This window comes from Balaenoptera ricei, chromosome 15, assembly GCF_028023285.1.
Source record: "Balaenoptera ricei isolate mBalRic1 chromosome 15, mBalRic1.hap2, whole genome shotgun sequence".
NCBI lineage: Eukaryota > Metazoa > Chordata > Mammalia > Artiodactyla > Balaenopteridae > Balaenoptera > Balaenoptera ricei.
In genome coordinates this window covers 15,254,187-15,275,884 of record NC_082653.1, presented here as the reverse complement: position 1 = coordinate 15,275,884, position 21,698 = coordinate 15,254,187, and the positions used below count along the sequence as shown (strand labels likewise).

Sequence of the window (21,698 nt, the reverse complement as noted above, 5' to 3'; positions counted from 1 at the left end):
AGCAGGGAGCTGAACATGTCACCACAGCACGACCTCCCACCGCCCCTCACCTGGTTTCAGAAACAGGAGAGCTGCCTGCCTGAGTGGACCTCAGGGGAGCTTGGAAGGTCGCCTGCAAGAGCCCCCTTCCTCCTGCTCTCCCCCCCAGTGGTTTTGGCATTTTTAGACCTCAGTTTGGGTACCAGCTCTGTCTTTTCCTAACTTTCTGCCTGAGGACTTAAACCTCCCAGAGCCCCATTGTCATCAGGTGTCACCCGATATCTGTGCTGCCCACATCACAGGGTTGCTATGGGAGCAGTGGAGACAACAGACATAAATTCCTTCTCCCTGCAAAGTCAAAGTCCTTGTAATAAGAATAATAATGAGTAATGACAGCAGAAAAAACTTAGCTTCTTCTATGTGTCAGGCATTATCCTAAACACTTGATACACATTAACTCATCAAATCCTCAAAAATCCTAAAAGAGGGGAGAGAAACTGTTGGTACTTCCTCATGATACAGGGGAGGAACCTGAGGTAACAAGAAATAATTTGCCTAAAGTCATACCTTGTAGAGAGAGGATTTGAACCCAGGGATCTGGCTTCAGAGTCTGTGCACATGCACTCTGCTGCATTGTAAGCTGTAAACTATAGTGCACGTGTGAGGGCTTACACACCCAGTCTCTTCACTCACTCCCATATATTCACTCCCATACATTCACTCCCAGTTACAACCGTGTAGCACCAAGCCCCACCCCCCTCACTCATCCACACACAGACTTGCATTCTTCCACTAACACGCACACACACACACACACACACACACACACACACACACACACCCTGCGCTCCACTTCCAGGGTCAAGGAGAAGGGAGCTGGCTCAATGTCCAGAAGCCCCAGGAGCAAGCCCAGCCAAATGTCAAAGGGGCACAGAGCTGGGTGATGAGCTGCAGAGGACGGGAGGGGCTGCCATCCTGGCACAAAGTCACCCTTTCCCTTGAGAAGGGCAGGAGCTCCCAATACCGAGCTGCCCCTGGACAGAAGGGCATCGGGAGCGAGGTACTCACAAAACAAACCACTGTGTGTGGAGGGTCTACTCTCTCCTGAGACATTTCACATGTATGATTTCATTTAGCCTCATGTCGACCCTACAGCATCTGGGATTCTCATCCCATTTAGCCAGCGAGAAAGCAGAGGCTCAGAGAGGTGAAGTGACTTGCTCAGGGCCCATAACCAGCAGATGGCACAACTGGGATTCTAGCTCAGGAGGCCCTCTGGTCCTGTCCCTCTTCCTGCCTCAGTCTGTCCATCTGAGACCAGGGAGCAGCAGAGGCCCCCCCTAACGGCAGAGACTCCTCTTTTCTCCCCCCTCCCCTCTCGTCTGTCTGTCTTTCTCTCCCAATGTCCTCCTCTCCTGGTCCTCCTCCCTGTGGTCCAGGTTAGAGGCGCCCAGACCCAGGAGATCCGAGGAGCCTGTCCTCCCTCCACCTCCCACCTCCCTGCTCATGAGTGACTGAGTCTCTAGTTTCAAACCTTCCCAGCCCCTGAGGGCATCTTCAGAGAAATCACAAGGCGGGAACATCACAGGGGTTGGATTCTGGATAAAGACGTATGATCCCAACACTGTGGGACCCTAGGTCATATCTCTGCTTCTAGTCCTCAGTTTTTCCCTCTGAAAAATGAGAAGCTTGGATTCCATGCTATCTAAGGCCCCTTCGTGAAATGGATGGAATGCACCCGGGGCAGGAGGAAGATGTTTATCTTTTTGTGACGCTGTGCCCGGTGAGAGGTACGTTCATATCCAAGACTTGGGTGTCCACTTTCTGGCTACGTGATATCACAGCACCTCACTTTTTGGAGCTACATAGTCTTCCTCCTTAAAACTGGTGTCATGGGGCTTCCCTGGTGGCGCAGTGGTTGAGAATCTGCCTGCCAATGCAGGGGACACGGGTTCAAGCCCTGGTCTGGGAAGATCCCACATGCCGCGGAGCAACTAAGCCCGTGTGCCACAACTACTGAGCCTGTGCGTCTGGAGCCTGTGCTCCACAACGGGAGAGGCCGCAACAGTGAGAGGCCTGCGCGCTGCAATGAAGAGTGGCCCCCGCTCACCACAACTGGAGAAAGCCCTCGCACAGAAATGAAGACCCAACACAGCCAAAAATAAAATTAAATAAATAAATAAATAAATAAAAAGTTGAACCTTCTTAAAAAAAAAAAAAAAAACTGGTGTCATGAATACTGTTTTTTAAAGGATTATTTTAAGGGTTGAAAGGAAAAGCATAAAGCACAGGTTCAAATCTGGCTAGAATATAAGTATTTTTAGCCCACACAACATTTTACAATTTTGAAACATTTGCCAGGATTTAACAGTGGGGAATTTCATATAAAAGTATATTTCTAGTATTGTTGGAAAAAGTGAATGATCTGGCAACACAGTCCTGCAATTTAACAAAAGCAGTGGGTCTCAAACTTGAGTGAGCATCAGAATCACTTAGCCAGTCGTTCAAACACACTTGAGATCCCACCCCCAGAGTTTTGATCACTAGGACAGGGGTGGGACCTAAGTATCTGCATCTAACCAGCTTCCCGGGCTGCTGACGGCGCTGCTCAAGGGACCACACTTTGAAAACCATGAACTAAGCTAAGTAGAGCTTCTCTCTTCCCATGAGGGGAGCGTTCTCTCCAGTTTTCATAATCCCCACCATGCCTTATTGTCCCCCCAGCCCCACTCCCACTCCAAATATTTCCATCCACATCAATCACCTGGCCTGGAAGGAATTCAAAATTGTGACCCCTGGGCTGGGCTCACAGTAAGTTTTCAGTAAAAGGTAGCTTGCTCTTATTTAACCATCTTATGAAGTAAGTATTATTATTCCTATTTTACAGATGAAGCAACTGAAATTCAGCTAAGGGAAAGTGACTTGCTGGAGGAAAAACAGCAGAAAATCAGAAAGAAGACACTTGCCAAAAACTGTAAGTCGTGGCCCCGGTTATTTCAATATTACAAATACACAAACACACAAACAACACACAGGCAAATGTATCTGATATTAACATAGATGATGCATCAAAGATTGTGGATGTGACTTCATGAGAATAAAATCATATTTATCAAAAAAGGAAGAAAGGAAATAGAAAGGGAAAAAAGAAAGGTTAAAATAGGAGGAGACATGAGTCAGCTGTAGACATGCCCACTTTAAGGTGATTGTAAACAAGAGAACATTGAAGATCTGAGAAATTCCCAGGAACAAACAGGGTACTTTTCACCATACAATGGAGCTTTCTCCTCTTGGACTCTTGGATACATGCAAACTCCCTTCTCTCCAAGGAAACTTCTCTCTCTGAGTATATGGGCTATTTTGTTGCTTTGTCACCTAGCGTCTCTTTGTCCTTTTGCTGATACAGTAGCCTGATTTTGCTTGAGGAATGACTCTTCCTCCACCCAGGACTGGTGGGATTGGGCTGCCTGTCAATCAAAGTGCCTGCCCTACCCCCAGACCAAGAGTGGCCAATCAGATGCTCTCCCTGGAATTTAACCTTGATCAATGAATCCCAAAAGACCTAAAAATGGAGGTCATTCAGAGGCGACCTGGGAAGACCTTAGTTCTTCCTTGCTTACCATCCTTTCCAAGCTGGGATCTTTCAGCACTCCCTTCAGTCTGTGAGCTGAGCTAAATCATTAAGTGCTATGACTGCCAACAGAAGAGTCCAAAAGGATCTCACTTAAGGGTACAATCAGGAAGGGAGAATGGATGCCCACTACATCCCCACACTGTTGTCACAAATTCCTTCTCTGCTTCCAATAGCCAGAGTCAGTTTCTGTTGATCATAACCAGCAAGATCTGCTGCCTTTACCAGGGTCACCACCAAGTTCTGCATTTTTCTATCCAGTGGCCTTTACTCAGCCATCATCCTCCTCTAACTCACAGGTAAGGCTCTCAGGGCATAAATGTGAACAAAATTCATTACCAAAATTTGTTTCCACTTGGTCTCAGCATGAAGAAATTATGAAAAGCAGAGCTTCCTATTTGAAGAACTTTGAGTCTCCTCTGGTGAATCGTCGGGGCTTTTGAAGGCACAGCTTTTAAACCTCTTTCAAGGAAAATCATAGGAGACAGAGGGTGTTGAGTTTGAATCCCAGCACCTGCCAATATTGGTTATGTGACCTTGGAGAAGGGATGAAACCTCTGAGCTTCAGATTGAATTACTTTAAAATGGAAGAAAAGCCTATTAAGGTTGTTGTGATGTTTAGAGATGAAGATGTATGTGCAGAGCTTGGTACATAGTAGGTTGTCAACAGTGGTGATGGGTGTTTTACATTATTAATTCTACCTCTCTCAGAGTTACTTAGACATTCTCATCGACTCAGTGACTTTTACCAGCACATCAGGACAGGGAATTCACGTTGCTACATTCACCCTCTGAGGTACCAGCAATCCCCACCTTCTCAGAACCTCAGGTTCCTCCTATGTAAATGGAAGGATGACTCCATCTCTGTGGATACCGTTCAAAATTTATCTGCGCTCACAGATGTAAAGCACTAGCAAATTGATTAGGCCACACACCTAGTAAATTGGCAGAGCCAGAGTTTGAAGCCATGGAGTCGGATCAAAGGTTTCAGTCATCACATATTTTATCCCTAATAAACGTTTCATGAACAAGTGAATGAACGAATCAACATCTACTCAACGTCTTTGCCTATGTGTTCTGCAAGCACCATGGACTCAACGTTGACCTAACTGAATTTATTGTCCTTCCTTCTAAAGACTTGCTTCCCCTACCTTCCCCCAGAAGGCTGAGTGTCGTCCTTCATTCTACCTTTTCCTCACCCTCTGTGAGCAATCTCATAGCAAAGTCTGTTGGTTGTACCTCCTCAGTTCTCAGATGAAAGTTCACTTCAGAATAAGATGAAGACACCTGATCATAGAACTGCCCCACTTCCTGACAGCAACCATCCTGAGCAAAGCCAGCTTCCTGAAACTCTCCCGAAAATAACCTTACAGAAGCCCACATCCGGTAAGTCCTTCAAACATCCACTTAATGAGATGCCATATCATTCATTGTCCATTGCTGCAGTGAGTAATAAACCCAACTCGTTCAGTTTGTAAGTGGACTCTTTCTAGTGGTCTGTGGTTGGAAACATTGACAGTTATAAGCCTTTTTCCTTATTGTGTAATTAAGGAATGCAAAAGTCAGAGACATTGAGATATTTGCCAAGACTACAAGGTATTGGACAACAGAACCAGCTCTACCTGTGTTCTGGTTTATTACACTACCTCTGTTTTTTGAGTTTTCTCTGCCTCAATTTCCTCATCTGTATTGAGACAGTTAGGCTCTGCTCTCCTAAGGTTCCTCCAGCTCACTTCTTCCCGGAGCCAGGAGCATGAAAATAGCGTTAAAGTTGCTCTAATAAGGAAGTTGTGACATCCCTTTGACTCGGGACCACTAGATTATGCACAAGTCATTCCCACAATGCCTTGCAGCTGGGAAGGTCTAATAATGAGCTGTGGTACATCTTGGGAAATACCTCAATGAGTCTTGGATTCCTGCCCACCACCTACCTCCTACCCCCTCCTCTCAGCCACCCTCATTCAGTTGTTTAAATTTCCACACTACCTGATTGCCACAGCTCTTTCCCAACTGGGGGAAGCAAGTTGGGAGGGTGACCTGGGAGCCCTGATCCTACTGACCATCCTCCTCTTTTTATGCTAAATTCTTTCCTCCAACCAGATAAGAGGGCACCTTGTGAGGGTGCCAACAATTCCAGCAGCCTCAGCATAAAATGTAGTGAGCTGCAAATAAGGGCTTCCCCCAACATTCAGTTTTGAGTATCTGAAGCTGGTGGTGGAAACTTAGCAAATGTTTTCCAAGAGCCTAAAAGACACCTGGTGGGAGAGAGGGGTCCTTCCTTGATTCCCATCTCCCAGTGTCTGCAGGACTGTTTTAGGACAAAGACAGCAGAATTGGCCAACAGGTTTCTTGGGAGCAGAGTCTAGACCAGTTTTGAATGGCAGAGCCAGAGGGGAGAGGGGATCCTTCTGGTTCAATGGAACAAACCAGTGTTGTATTGATGAATGCTGCTATCTGTCACCTGATGCCCAAGAGAAAGTGAGATCTCCATAGGAGGTGGTATGAAAACTGAGGCTAGAAGAATCTATAGGAAGGGGAAAATCACAATAAAAATGACAAATATATCTAAGAATTAAAGATCATTTAGATAAACCTGTACATAGATTAAAAAACAAAAAATTGTAAAAGCAATGATAAGAAATAAACAGTGAAAGGATTGGCATGAAAATGTAAAGTAGGGCATCAAAATCACAAAATGTGGAGAATGAGAGTATAAAAATGTAGATCTTTTACAATGTGTTTGAACTTGAATGACTTTCAGTTTAAAGTAAGGAGGTATTGTTATGGTTCAACGCACTTGAGCTCGATGGTTACCACAAATCAAACACATACAATAGAGTCACAAAAACTAAAAACAAAGGAACTCAAGCATACTGAAAGAAAATCATCAAACCACCAACAGAAAAACCAAAAGAAGAAATGAACAGGGAAGGACTACAAAAACAACTGGAGGGGCTTCCCTGGTGGCGCAGTGGTTGAGAGTCCGCCTGCCAATGAGGGGGACACGGGTTTGATCCCTGGTCTGGGAGGATCCCACATGCCGCGGAGCAACTAAGCCTGCATGCCTAGATCCCACAACAAGAGAAGTCCGCTCTCCGCAACTAGAGAGAGCCCGTGAAGCAGCGAAGACCCAACACATATGAAAATAAATAAAGCAAATGCAGAAAATATATTAAAAAAAAAAAAAAAAAAAAACAACTGGAAAACAAGGATTAAAAGGACAAATCCTATCAAAATACTCAAGACAGTTTTCACAGATCTAGCACAAATAATCCTAAAATTTATATAGAACCATAAAAGACCCAGAATTGCCAAACTATTCCTGAGGGAAAAAAACAAAGCTTGAGTCATCACCCATGCAGACCATAGAGTATACTACAAAGCTATAGTAAGCAAAACAGTGTGATATTGCCAGAAAACAGATATATAGACCAATGGGACAGAATAGAGAGCCCTGACATAAACACATGCACCTATGGTCAATTTACGTACAACAAAGGAGGCAAGAATATACAATGGAGAAAAGACAGTGTCTTCAGGAAATGGTGTTGGGAAAGCGAAACAGTTACATGTAAATCAATGAAATTAGAACACTCCCTCACACCATATACAAAAATAAACTCAAAATGGATTAAAGACCTAAATATAAGACATGACACCATAAAACTCCTAGAAAAGAACAAGGGCAAAACATTTTTGGACATAAATCACAGCAATATTTTTATGGATCAGTCTCCCATGCCAAAAGAAATAAAAGCAAATATAAATAAATGGAACCTCATCAAACTTAAAAGCTCTTGCACAGCAAAGGAAACCATCAACAGGACAGCAAGACAACCTACTGAATGAGAGAAAATATTCGCAAAACATGCAAGGAACAAGGGCTTAATATCAAAGTATACAAACAATTCATGCAACTCAATATTGAAAAAACAGAAAATCCAATCAAAAAATGGGCAGAAGACCTAAATAGACATTTCTCCAAAAAAGACCTACAGATGGCCAGAGACACAAAAAGAGATGTCAACATTGTTAAATATTAGAGTACAGCAATGAAAATCAAAACCACAATGAGGTATCATATCACACCAGTCAAAATGGCTATCATTGAGAAGTCTACAAATAATAAATGCTGGAGAGAGTGTGGAGAAAAGGAAACCTTTGTACACTGATGGTGTGAACGTAAATTGGTGCACTCTCCATGGAAAACAGTATGGAGGTTGCTTACAAAACTAAAAACAGAACTACAACATGATCCAGCAAGCCCACTCGTGGGTATATATCTGGAGAAAAGATAACTTTAGTTTGAAAAGATACCTCCACCTCAGTGTTCACAGAAGCCCTGTTTACAATAGCCAAGACGTGTGCATTGTAAGTGCCCATTAACAGACGACTGGCTTAAGAAATGTGGTACGAAAATAGAAATGGACTCACAGTCATAGAAAACAAACTTACGGTTATCAAAGAAGAAAGGAGGGGGAGAGGATTTGGGAAAATGACAAGCACAGAGCCTGACAAATGGCATGTGCTCATTAAAGGTGAGCTTGATCCTCATTAGCTGGATTAGGAAGCCACCTTCCCACACAAGGTAGGGATGACAGAGAAGGGGTTTCCTTGGACAAGTGGACAATTGAGCCTCATGCTCCTTCCTTTCTCTTCTGAGAATCCAGGAAAATAACCTGCCTCAAAGTTTGACGTGGCCCAAGAAGTAAAGGGTAAAAGCAATCTTGTTGAGGTGTCTGTAACCATTTTTTGGTGTATATTGGGGTGGCCATTAAGAGACAGATGCCACTATCAGGGGCTGGCTTCTTATTCCTGGTATGTCTGAGGGCAGAAAACGGGGAGGCGCCGGCTGCTCTGCAGAGGAATGAGAAGGACCACCATTTCCATGGACCCTATGGGTGAAGGTTCTTAGTTGCAACAACAGAACCCACTCCAGTTAGTTGAATTAGAATATGAATTTTTTTAAAATATAAGGCCAGACTGTTTGAAGCCACAGATGTTCAACATCAATGTGGCAGAGGGGCTTCCTTAGAGGAAAGACCTCTCCCATCACCAATGCTGAGAACAGGATGCCACAAATTTTACTTTTGCCAGCACAGGAGAGCAGAGATGGTGGGGTGGAGGATGAAGGTGAGGATGCAGTGGGGAAGAAGGTTAGGACAAGAATCGTGGATTCAAATCCCAGGCTCTAGAGTCACTCCAGTCATGAGGAGCTTTGCTCCTGCATTCATTCATTCCTTCCTCAAATATTTATGGACTGTCTCTTTTGTGTCAGGCTCTGTGCGAAGTGCGAGGGATAAAGAGAAGACTAGCTCTCATGGTGCTTAGAGCCAACTTGATGAGACAGAGCTAAAGCAAGTAGACCCATGGGGGAAGGAAAGAGGCAGATTTCTGCTGAGGAGGGTAGGGATGGGGAGGAAGAAGAGGAGGTGAACTACTTCAGAAGCAGCCACAGTCCAGCCCTGGGTGGGTACTCCTCGGACTTCAGCAGCAGTTTACAGGTCCTCTGCAAAAGGAAATAAACTTGCTGCTTGACCTCTCTGAAACCCCAGATCTGGACACTGTACACCCTGATAGGTCCTAGACCATCCCAGAAATGAGCAGCCACAGTCCTCCCAGGACCGGGATGAACAACAAGAAGGAGGTGAGTTTTCCAAGCCTAGCTGGGATGCGCAGGAACACTGCAGACCTGCTCTATAGAGTGGCTGACTCAGTGTTCCCATCTGAGAAAAGGGGAGGAGGCTCAGATTATGAAGACGGGGCTTCTAGGGGTGACCTTCTGCCAGCTGGGGCATGGAGGACTTGCTCAATCCATGCTTTCAAGGACGTTGCTGCCACTTCTCCTGGGAGGCAGAGAGGAAAGAAGTCACGGTGGGGGTATGAGGGGAGTGGGAGCCCTGAGCTCCACCTCTCTCCCCAGCCCTTCCCCTCCCACCTGCCCTGCCCCCTGTCTTACCCCAGGGCCTGATGGTACCACCGCAGGTCCTCACAAAGTCCTCCCCCATCTTGAAGTTTTTGTTCTTAGCATTGCAGCCACCATATACAAAGGTCTCGCAGAACCCGGACTTGGTGTCGTGGAAGTACCTGATGATTTTGGCCTTGCAGGGACCCGTGTATGGAGGATCCAGGCAGAAGACAGCTGCAGGGCTGCAGGGATGGGAGGGCCTCTGGGTCAGATAGGAGGATGGTCATCACCACTTGCTCTACAAGGTCAACAACTGAAACCACCAGTTTGTTTGCAGTAGAGAGTAGTAAGGGTGCCAGAATGTGAAATGTGAAAAGGCCATTTGATATCCTGCTTTCCAGGACATTATCATTAATGTTTTTAGGCATGACAATGACAGGGTAATATTGTAAATAATTACATACCCTTAATGAATATTATAGATTAGTTGGCATGATGCCACTGATTAGGTTCAAAGAACAACAAAACTGGAGGATGTATATTAAGAAAATTCTCCATATGTGGTCAGTTATTGGAGCTGGGCAATGGGTCCATGGGTTTTATAATACTATTCTCATACTTGTGTGTGTAGTTGAAAGTTGCCACCATTAAAAAGAAAGTGTTGAGGACTTGCCTGGTGGCGCAGTGGTTAAGAATCTGCCTGACACTGCAGGGGACATGGGTTCGATCCCTGGTCCAGGAAGTTCCCACATGCCACAGAGCAACTAAGCCCGTGCGCCACCTACTGAGCCTGCGTTCTAGAGCCTGCGAGCCACAACTACTGAGCCCGCGTGCCACAACTACTGAAACCCACGTGCCTAGAGCCCATGCTCTGCAAAGAGAGAAGCCACCACAATGAGAAGCCAGAGCACCACCACGAAGAGTAGCCCCTGCTCCCTGCAACTAGAGAAAGCCCACGCAGCAAAAAAGACCCAACGCAGCCATAAATAAATAAATAAATAAATAAATAAATTTTTAAAAAAGATGTGAAGGAATCATGCTCTAATGGAGAAAGGCATGGAAGAAAACACACCAGTGTTTTTACATTGATTAACTCATGCAGGTTGGAATAATGGAATATTGAGGGAAGATTGATATTGTGACTTATATAAAAATTTGAATTTCGTCTTGATCCCATTCCTGGCACAGAGCTCCGAAAACCGTTGGAATTTCCTAAGAGATGAGAATGAAAAAGGAGTCTTTTATCATGTGAGGGAGTTGACTTTCGTAAAGCCCCAACCTAAACCAAAACTGGGGACTGGTTGCCAGGGGAACCAACTGCCTCATTAGGGGGTGGGAATTCTCATACCCACCTTCCACCTTTTTCTGTCCCCACACCTCAGGCACAGGAGAGGGGTTGAAGGTTGAAACAATCACAAACAGGTAAAGATTTAATGAATCATGATTTGTGATGAAGCCTCCATAGAAATTTCAAGAGACCAAGTCATATTATTCAAGAGAACTGGGATGGACCCAGGGAACAACATCGGTACATGCTCCATCATGGCTCACCTGGACCACAGCAGCAGCCTGCCCAGGGGCCTCTGTCTCTGCCCTTCGCCCCCTAGAGGCCACTCTCTGCACTGCAGCCACAGAGACCCTGATGCAACCCTGAGTCCTATCCCATTGCTCCCAACACCAATCCCTCAGTGACTCCCCAGCTGTCTCACAATCAAATTTGGATTCTTATTTGGAGTCCTACAAGCTCCTCACGACCTACCCCCATGGCCTGCCTCATCCCCTTCTGCTCCCCTCCCCTCCACCCACTCAGCTCCAGCCACCCTGGTCCTTGCTGCTGCTCAAACACAGGAGGCACGTTTTTTTTTTTTTTTTTTTTTGCAGCCTCTTCTCAACATCTCCTTATCACAGAGGGTTTCACTGACCAGTCTACAGAAGGAGCACAGCCTCCTGTATCCCCATCACTCTCTTTCTTCAAAACACTCATCTCGACCTGGCATGGGATTTTTCCCTTTCTTTATTGTCCGTCTCCCTCCTAGAAGTCAGATTATTTTACTATATTTTGTTTACAGCTGTTTCCCTACACTAAGAACGATGCGTTTTAGGAACAAAAAGCATAAATATTTGATAAATATTTGTCTAAGGAATGAATTTCCCATTTCATACTCATGCCAAGTGCAGAGTCATTGATCAAACTGGAAATAGTAACATTCTTGTTAGTGAAATGTCTATTCGGTGATGGAACATGTCTATATAATTATGAGACAACCTCTAACAGTGTATATCCTAAAAGGAAAATAAAATAGTAGTCTGTTGGGGGGCAAGGGGAAGGGCCTAGAGTTTTGACTAATATGGTACCAGCCTGGAAAAAAGTCTGGGCCCCACGTGCAAAAACACAAAAGTACTGCATTTCTTGCTCTCCCTGCAGTTGCCTCAGAAAGGGAAGAAGTTAGGTGTCACTCAACTTTCTGATTAATTTCATAATAAAGAAATGATAATTATTTGACATAAGTTTCTTTTTGGGAGGGTGGTGAAGAAATGCAGGCAGACAAGTCTTTCCAACTAAGATATTTAGGTGGAAAATGGACATCACTGACCATGACATGGGGAGACTCTTTACACTCATGATTGGTAATCCTTTCAAAAAGCTCATGTAACATGGTCCCCCTGTTCAGGTAAGGAAACTGCAGAAGGCTTGCCCCAGGACACATGGCATGTGGGTGGTTGGATCAGGACAAGACACTATCATATCACAACCCATTTAATAAAGTACCTGATTCTGCCAGGAATTCTGAAAAACAGATAACCAGTAAGGACTTCTGAGTACAGTTTCCCACCCACATACAATAGTCTCCTGTCCCCAAACCTCACCCCAGCCACAAATTATAGAGAAGAGTGAGTCCAGGTTTTGTCCCTGACAGCAAATATGTGGTGTCCCTACCAACACCCACTGGGCGGCCCACAAGTCAATTCACTTCTGACACTAAATCTGCGGAGGGAGCCCACACCCCACAGGTTGAGGGCTCAGTCCCTGAGGATGGCCCCCACTTCAAGTGCCGATCACAAGTCGCGGGGTCACCCATACATGTGACCAACCGGCTATAAATTATAAATTCAGAGGTTCCATGACCCCACCTCCCATATTCAATAATTTATTAGAACCACTCATAAAACTAAGGAAAGCCCTTTACTTACTGTCCCCAGTTATTGTAAAGGATAAAGCTCCCGGACAGCCCTATGGAGGAGATGCGTAGGGCAAAGGGGGAGCTGGGGGGTGCCGAGCCTCCATGCCCTCTAAGAACACCCCCCTCACAATCCCTTCATGTGTTCACCTCCCCTGAAGCCCTCTGAACCCAGGTTTATGGGTTTTAATTGAGGGTTCCAGGTAGGCAATTTGATTGAATCATTGGCCATTGGTGACTGAACTCTACCTCAGTACCCTCTCCTCTCCCCAGAGGGGCTGGGGGTGAAGGTTCTAACCCTCTAATCACCAGGTGGGATCTTCCGGAGTCCAGTCCCATCCAGAAGCTATCTAGGGTCCCATCCTTGACTCCTCTCATGACCTACGAAATCAGTAAATTCCAAGAGTTTCAGGAGGTCTGTTTTAGGAACCAGGACAAAGATCAAATATGGATGTTTTCTTTACATTAAAGTGAGGCTCAGGGACAAGGCGGTGACCAGGAACAGAGGGTCTCAGAGATGCTGTCCCTGGTCTGGTACGGTTCAGCGGGTTACTTTTATTAAAACCTGAAACATAATGATTCCTTTTGAGAGTCATGAAATGTCCCTGTAGTTAAAACTGCCCAACTTCCCAGGAGAAATCCAGAGAGGGCTGTCAGCACCCACCCCACCCCTGCTCCCAGCCCTTCCATGGACTCGCCTCATTCCCTCCCACCCTGCCCCATCCTGTAGGGACTTACCCTGGGCCTGTTTGCTGGTTTCAGCCCCTGGGGTGCCAGCCACCAGGGTGCCCAGGAGGACGAGAAGGGCTGCAGAGAGGCAGAGCTGGTTCATCGGCATGGCCTTGCAGGAGGGCTTCTGAGGAAAGCTGGGGGCTAACACAGCTTCTGACACCCCACCTGAGGCGTGGGAACAGGCAATAAGGTGGGAAGTGAGGAGGAGATGATGTGGGGTCAGTGCTGTTCCTAGAAATCTCCCCACATGACCAGGCTTCCTGCTTCTGCCTGCTGGGGCCAAATGCCCAGTAACAGCGCTTCTCAAACTTGCCTATGGGTCTTGTGAAAACACAGACTGTGATTCCACAGGTGGAATATTTGTCTGATTTGTTCCTCACGGAGCGTCCCCGCACCTAGAGCAGTGCATGGCACGTGATGGCCGCTCAGTGGGTGGATGAGAGCAAATCAAAGGACAGAAATGAACAGCAGTGTGTTAGCTCAGGTCCTCATTTTCAGCCTCCTGCAGGTGTCATCACATCAGCGGATCAATGCCCTTCACTCCCTTCCGCCCCCACCTACCTCAGAAGACAGGTGTAACACAGGGCCGCTTCCTGCATCCCTTGAAGCAGCATCTCAACTCTATGGACACAAGCTCTTTACCTGGCACTGGTCCAGGAGAATGGTGAGCTGGGTGAAGACTATCTCCATCTGGAGGACAAACCCTGATTTTCTGGGTAGAAAAAATTTAAGGGGCGTGGGCAGAGGGGAAGCAAGGAGCTAAACACGTCTCCACAGCATGACCATTCACCGACCCTCACCTGGTTTCACCAACAAGAGAGCTGCCTGCCTGAATGGCTCTCAGGGGCTGGAGTGGATCTCAGGGGAACTTGGAAGATCGCCTGCAACATTCCTCTTCCCATTCTGGTCTCTCCACCAGTGGTTTTGAGATCGGAGGACCTAAGTTTGCATCTCACATCTCCCTTTTCCTAACTTTGTGATCTGGGGCCAGAAATCTCCAAGAGCCCCGTGTCATCAGGTGCCACATGAGATCCGTGCTGCCCACGTCGTGAGGTTGCTGTGGAAGCAGTGGAGGCAACAGACATATTCCTTCTCCCTGCACAGTCAGTCCTTGTACTAAGAACAATAGTGAGCTATATGACAGTTAACACTTAGCTCCTTTGATCAGGGGGTCAAATAATGGCAACGTGGGGTGGGAAAAGGGCAGGACATGGGTAAAGTCAATCACTGAAGCAAGAGGGCTTTCGGTTACCTCTGACGAAGAAGGAGACCTATTTGGAAGAGAGACTCTGACTCTCCTCTGGCACTGGGGGAACTTCCTGAGGGCGGACTTCTAGAAGGGGACACTGCAACAATCAATGCTGTTTGTTCATTTCTTTACTACAGTCGACAGCACATTTAAAAAGCAGTCAGGAGCTAAGGAAACTAAAACTCTATGTGCTTCTAGACAACTTACTTTGGACTGTGGTGTTCAAAGAACCTTAGGAGGATAATCGACATGGTCCTCAAAAGGACCCAGACTTGGGGATTTCTTAAGGCAGATACCATCATCCTCTTTTACAAAGAAAGAATCTGTGGCTCAGAGAGGTGAAGTGACTTGCCCAAGATCACACAGCAACATAGTGAGTTACTGAAGCCAATCTCTTTTCATGAATACCAAGTCATTTTCCCACTCACTGTTATAAATTGATAATTATTAAATAACATATATTTAGAGTAGTACTCTTACTGTTATCTGATCATACATTCACTAAAAGGTTACTCTGCCAATACTTGTACAAAGCATTTAACAAATATCATATCTTTTTAATTGTCATCACAACTTTATGAGATTGATACAAAAAGAGAAAAGCAGCCTCTGAGTTGCAAGACCTGACCTGACATCACAGTGCACCTTATGTTCTCCTACTCAACAGAAACATTTCAGAAACCTTCAACATCAGATAATGTCATTCTGTGTGCATGATGGATCAAGACAAAAATAGGACATTCGGTAATGATGTTTGAACACAGAAAAAAGGAGGTAAATTATACAAACCACCAAAATATCCAAGCATCCCCCTGTATTGAGTGACTGCTACTTCTTTAACAAGTACAGCTCTAACCTCTATCTAGTCTTCCCTTCTTAGAGTTAAGATACCCATTCAGAGAGCTGCCCCACTTCCTGAGAGCATCCATCCGGAGCAGAGCCAGCTTCCTGAAACACACTCCCCCCCCCCACCAACCAAATCACCTAACACAAGCCCACATCCTATAAGTTCTATCTAACATTCTCTTAATGAGACATCATATTGTTTTCCAAGGTGATTCCTATTCCTTGCTGCAGTGAGTAATAAACCCAACTAGTTCAACTAGGAAAGGGAGTGTTTTTAGTCGTCTCTGGCTAGAATAGTTAAAAAGTACAAGCATTATCCTTATTTTATAATTACAGAAAGTAAAGCTCAGAGATGTTGGGAAATTTGCCCAAGACTACAAGGAGGTGAGTAACAGAACCAGCACCATCTGTGTTCTTGTTTATTTAAATACTATGCTTGTTGTGGTCCCCATGCCTCAATTTCCTCATCTGTAGTGAAACAGATACTCTCGGTTCTCCAAAGGTGCCTCCATCCCACATCTTCCCAGAGGCAGGAGCGTGAAAACATTGCCAAAGTCGCTCTACTTGGGAGAGCTGGGACCTGTTGTGTTACGAAACTCATACAGTAGCTAAGTGACATCTCCGTGTCACCATTTCCTCCCTTGAAGGATTCTGAGGATGATTAATAGAAGAATGCAGGCAAAATGCTAACACAGAGCCTGGCGCACTAAAAGGGTAGTTGCCCTTCTTAACTGAAGTAAGAAGCCCCCTCCGCACATGTGACCTCAGGCAAGGGGGTTCCTACTGCAAATGGACAACTGAGTCTCATGCTCCTTTCTTTGTTCTTCTGAGAGTCCAGGAGAACAACCTGCACCCAAATTTGACCTGGCCCAAGAAGTGAAGAAAGAAAGCTTTCATGTTGAGGTGTCTCTCACCCGGGTTTTTGTGTAGCTTGGAGTGGCCATTCAGAGGTAGATGGTGCTGTAATGGGTGTGCTTCCTATACCTGGCAGGGCCCAGTCTGAGGACAGGAAAAGGGGAGGTGCCCACTGCTCTGCAGAATAGTGAGAAGGACCAGCATCTCCGTGGACCCTAGAGGTGAAGGTTCTTAGGGGCAAACCACGGAATCCACTCCAGTTAGTTTAATTTGAATATGAATTTATTGAAATATAAGCCAGACAGTTTGAAGCCGTAGAAAGGAAAATGTGCAACATCACTGCGAGGGAAAGGGGCTTCTTTATTGAAAAGACCGCTGCCACCACTGGTGCTGAGAACTGGATGCCAGAACTTCCACCTTGGCCGCCCACAAGGAGAGCAGTGATGGTGGAGAAGGGGATGAAGGTAAGGATGCTGTGAGGATGAGGGTTAAGATAAGAACCCTGACATGAGGAATGTGCTCCTGCATTCATTCCTTCCTTCCTCAAATATTTATGGACGGTCTCCTTGGTGCCAGGACCTGTGCTAAGCGCTAGGGATAAAGGGAAGACTTGCTCTCATGGTGCTTAAAATCCACTGGATGAGACAGAACTAAGGCATGTAGACCCATGGGGGGAAGGAGAGAGGCAGGGTTCTGCTGAGGAGGGTGGGGTTGAGAAGGACTCAGAGGAGACTGAACTGTTTCAGAAGCAGCCGCAGCCCAGCCCTGTGTGCGTCCTCCTTGGACTTCAGAGTTTCGGGGTGGTACAGTTCGAAGGTCCTCTGCAAAAAGAAAGGAACTTGCTGATTGACATCTCTCAAGCACCACACTTGGACACCGCTGACCTTGACAGATCCTAGACTTTCCCAGAAATATGCAACCACAGTCCACCCAGGACCAGAATGACCAAAAAGAAGGAAGTGAGTTTCCAAGCCTAGGTGGGGAGCTCAGGAGCTCTGCAGACCTGCTCTGTAGGGCGGCTGACTCAGTGTTCCCATCTGAGAAAAGGGGAGCATGTGAGGAGGCTCAGATTCTCATGATGGGGCTTCTAGGGTGACCTTCTGCCAAGCTGGCCCGTGGAGGATGTGCTCAGTGTGTGGTTTCACAAGACACTGCAGCCACTTCTCCTGGGTGGCAGCGAGGAGGAAAGACACTGTGCAGGTGTGAATGGTGTGGGGCCCCCTGAGCTCCACCTCTTTTTCTCAGCCTTTCCCCTCCCGCCCTGTCCTGTCCCCTTTCTTACTCGAGGGTCCCGACATGACCACCGCAGGTCTTCATGCAGTCCTCTGCCGTCAGGAAGTTGTTCTTATTCCCACGGCAGCCGCCGTACATAAAGGTCTCACACTGCCCGGACTTGGCGTTGTAGAAGTACCTGACCTTCTGGGCCTTGCAGGGACCCGCATACTGAGGCTCCAGGCAGAAGGCAGGCTGAGAACCTGCTGGGATGGGAGGGGCTGTGGGTCAGTTAGGAGGATGGTCATCGCAGCTCGGTCTACAAGGTCAACAACTGAAACCACCAGTTTGTCTGCGATAGAGAATGTTAGGGTTCTGGGGGCTGGTCAAATTGAAAAGGCCATTTGACAACCTGCTTTCTGGGATATTATTATTAATGTTCCTAGGTGTGACATGGTATGGTAATCATGCACAAATTTATAACTCCATCATGAAGTATTTTAAGATTAATTGGTATGATGCCTTTGATTAGCTTCAAAAAATCTACCAAAAAAGAATAAAAAACGGCAGACAAGGCAAAAAATATTCGTCATATGTCAGTAATTATTGGAGCTGGTACCTGGGTTTTATAATACTATGCTCTGCACTTATGTGTATGGTAAAAAGTTTCCACCATTAATAAAAAAGTGTGAAGGAATCAGGCTGTAATGGAGAAAGGCATGAAGAAAACATACCAGTGTGTTCTCTTTTGTTACCTCACAGGGACTCTATAAATTGAATATTGACCCTATATTCATACTGTGACTTATAATAAGCAATATATATATATATAATATATATATTATATATATATACTATATATATATAATATATATATTATATATATATATATATGTTCTTTGTCATTTTCCTGGCACAGAGTTCTTACAAACCTTGGTATTTCTTAAGTGCTGAGAGCAATAAAAGTGTCTTTTGTTATGTGAAGTAGGTAACTTTTGGGAAGACCCTAGTAACCCCAGAATGGGTTCTGGTTGCCAGGGCAAACCACTGCCTGACAGGAAGGTTGCAACTTCCATTCCTACTCTCCCTCATGGCCTTCCATCCACAGTTCAGCCCGCCCCCCAACCTCAGGGATCGGAGAGGAGCTGGAGGTTGAACAATCACCAATGGCTAATGACTTAATGCATCATGACTAGATAAGGAAGCCTCCATAGAAACTTCAACAGAGGAAGAGATTCATGTTATTCAAAAGGACTGACATTGACCCAGGGAACAACATAGGTACACGTTCCATCATTGCTCACCTGGACCACTGCAGCAGCCTGCTCCCTGGGCCTCTGTCTCTGCCCTTCGCCCCCTAGAGGCCACTCTCCACACTGCAGCCACAGGGATCCTATCCCATTGCTCCCATGACCAGTCCCTCAGTGACTCCCCATCTCTCTCACAGTCAAATTCCGATTCTCATCCTACAAGGCTGGTCAGGACCTGTCCCCATGGCTTCTTTGGTCTCATCCCTTCCCCTCTCCTCCCCTCCCACCCACTCAGCTCCAGCCACCCTGGTAATTGCTGCTGCTCGTTCACAACAGGCGTGTTCTTTCTGCAGCCTCTGCTCCAACGCCCCCTTATCACAGAGGGGTTCGCTGATCAGTCTACAGAAAGAGCACAGCCTCCTTTATCCCCATCACTCTCTACCTTCAAAAACTCATAACCTAGCAGAGTATTCCCCCTTTCGCTATTGTCGGTCTCGCTCCTTGAAGGCAAGGTATTTTTCCGTATTCTGTCTACAGCTCTTTCCCCACACCAAAAACCAAGCCTGTAGGGACTTCATACATATATGGCCAGGGAACGAATCTTCCATTTCATGCTCATGCCAAGCACACAGTCACTGAATAGAGTGGATATAATGGAATTCCTGTTAGTGCAAAGTCTACTTGATGATGGGGCAGGTCTACATAATTATCAATCTACCTCTAACATTCTATATCCTGAGAGGGTAATAAAATAATAGTCAAAAGAGGACAAGGGAAAGGGCCTTGAGACTTTACTAAGATTGTATCAGCCTTGGTCCCAGGAGCCAACTCACACAAGCGTTGTGTTTCTTGCTTTCCCTGCAGTTGCTCTGCTCAGTGGTCCCATGTCTTTCTGATTAATTTTAATCCTAGAGGAATAATTATTTGACACCTAAATATTTTTTCTTTCCCGAAAGAGGTAGGTAGAGAAATTTTTTCAATTTAACACATCTTGGTGGAAAATGGACAAAATTGGCCATGAAATGTGTTTAAACTCTTTAAATTCATAACTGGTAAGTTGTTCAAAACCCCATGTAACATGGTTCCCATTTTCAAGTGAGGAAACTGCAGATGAGTTGCCCCAGGACACACGGCATGTGGGTGACAGGGTCAGGACAAGATATATCATGTCACAACCCATTAGATAAACTACCTGATTCTGCCAGGAATTCTGAAAATACTGGTAACTGGTAAGAGTTTCTGGCTGCAGTGCCCAACTTTCATTATTGCCCTGTCCCCAAGCCTCACTGGAGCCCCCAAATCACAGGGAAGACGGAGTCTGGTTTTTCCCTGACACCAAATATGTGGTGTCTCTACCAACACCAAACAATTCCCTAAACTCCCACTGGGCATCCCAGAAGGCAATTTACTTCTGATACTAAATCCATGGAATTAGTGCAGATCCCGTAGGTTGAGAGCTCAAGACTGTCCTCACTACAAATGCCAGCCACGTGATCCGGAGTCACTCATGCTTGTGACCGACTGGCTAAAAATCGGAGGTTCCATGACCCCACCTCCATGTTCACTAACCAAAAGAAGTGGAGACAGAACTCAGGAAAACCCTTTACTTACTGTTCCCAGGTTATTATAAAGGATAAAGCTCAGGGACAGCGAAATGGAGGAGATGCGTAGGGCAAAGGGGGAGGAGAGGTGGGCGGAGGCTCCGTGCCCTAGGGGAGCACACCGCCCTCACAGCACCTCCATCCGTTCACCACCCCGAAAGCTCTCTGAACCCCAATATTTATGGATTTTTATTGAGGTTTCAATATATAGGTATATTGATTGAATCATCGGCCAATGGTGATTGATCTCCATTTCAATACCCTCCCGTCTCCCCAGAGGCTGGGATGCGGGCTGTTGAAAGTTGTAACCTCTAAACACATGATTGGGTTTTTTTGGAGACCAGCCCCATCCTGCAGGTCTCTCCGTGGCCTTCCTTTACTCACCTCATTACCATGAAAAAAAACCAGTAAATTCCAGGAGTTTCAGGAGGTCTGTTCCAGGAACCAGGACAAGGATCAAATATTGATCTCACTACAGTGAAGTTCAGGGACACAGCACTGACCAGGAATAGAGAGTGTCAGAGATGGGATCCCTGATCTGGTAGAGGTAGGTGGGATATATATTTTTTAATTTGAATTTTAATTTTTTTTCCTATTGAGAGCCATGAAATATCCCTGGAGTTAAAACTGCCCAACTTCCCAGGAGAAATCCAGAGAGGGCTGTCAGCACCCACCCCACCCCTGCTCCCCAGCCCCCTCCGTGGACTCCCCTCATCCCCCCGAGCCTGCAGAGGAGAGGTGAGCCGGGACTTACCTCTGGCACGGCTCTTGTGTTTACCCCCCGGGGTGCAGGCCACCAGGGTGCCCAGGAGGACGAGAAGGGCGACGGAGAGGCAGAGCCGTCTCATGTTCGTGGCCTCGCAGGAGGGCTTCTGAGGAAACCTGGGGGCTGACAGAGCTTTTCATATCCCAGCTGAGGGGTGGGACAGGCAATAAGGAGGGGAGTGAGGAAGGGGAGGAGCTGGGGTCAGTCCTGTTTATTGCGTAATCTCCCCACCTAACCAGGCTTTCTGCTTCTGTCTGCTGGGGCCAAATGCCCAGTAACAGCACTTCTCAGATTTAACTATGCCTGTGGGTCTCATGGAAACAAAGATTGTGATTCCACAGGTGGAATTTTGTCCAATATGTTGACTCAGGGATCATCCCAGCACCTAGAGCAGTGCACGGCACATGATGAGTGAATGAGAGCAAATCAAAGGATGGATAAGTGAACAACAGTGTGTTAGCTCAGGTCCTCCTTTTCAACTCCTGCAGGT

General features: G+C 46.2%; 2 protein-coding genes across 2 annotated transcripts; both read right to left on the bottom strand.

Moving 5' to 3' along the window:
- Positions 1 to 9,307: 9,307 nt before the first annotated feature.
- On the bottom strand, positions 9,308 to 13,535 carry LOC132349474 (serum basic protease inhibitor-like). Its single transcript, XM_059897855.1, has 3 exons — positions 13,436 to 13,535; positions 9,570 to 9,752; positions 9,308 to 9,336 (listed from the first exon to the last, which is right to left on the bottom strand). Exons 1-3 carry the CDS (start codon positions 13,533 to 13,535, stop codon positions 9,308 to 9,310), a joined length of 312 nt encoding a protein of 103 aa, XP_059753838.1.
- Positions 13,536 to 13,904: 369 nt separating this feature from the next.
- Positions 13,905 to 21,290, bottom strand: LOC132349472 (pancreatic trypsin inhibitor-like). Its single transcript, XM_059897852.1, has 6 exons — positions 21,197 to 21,290; positions 17,676 to 17,854; positions 17,607 to 17,619; positions 16,887 to 16,970; positions 14,072 to 14,133; positions 13,905 to 13,931 (listed from the first exon to the last, which is right to left on the bottom strand). Exons 1-6 carry the CDS (start codon positions 21,288 to 21,290, stop codon positions 13,905 to 13,907), a joined length of 459 nt encoding a protein of 152 aa, XP_059753835.1.
- Between the last annotated feature and the right edge of the window lie 408 nt (positions 21,291 to 21,698).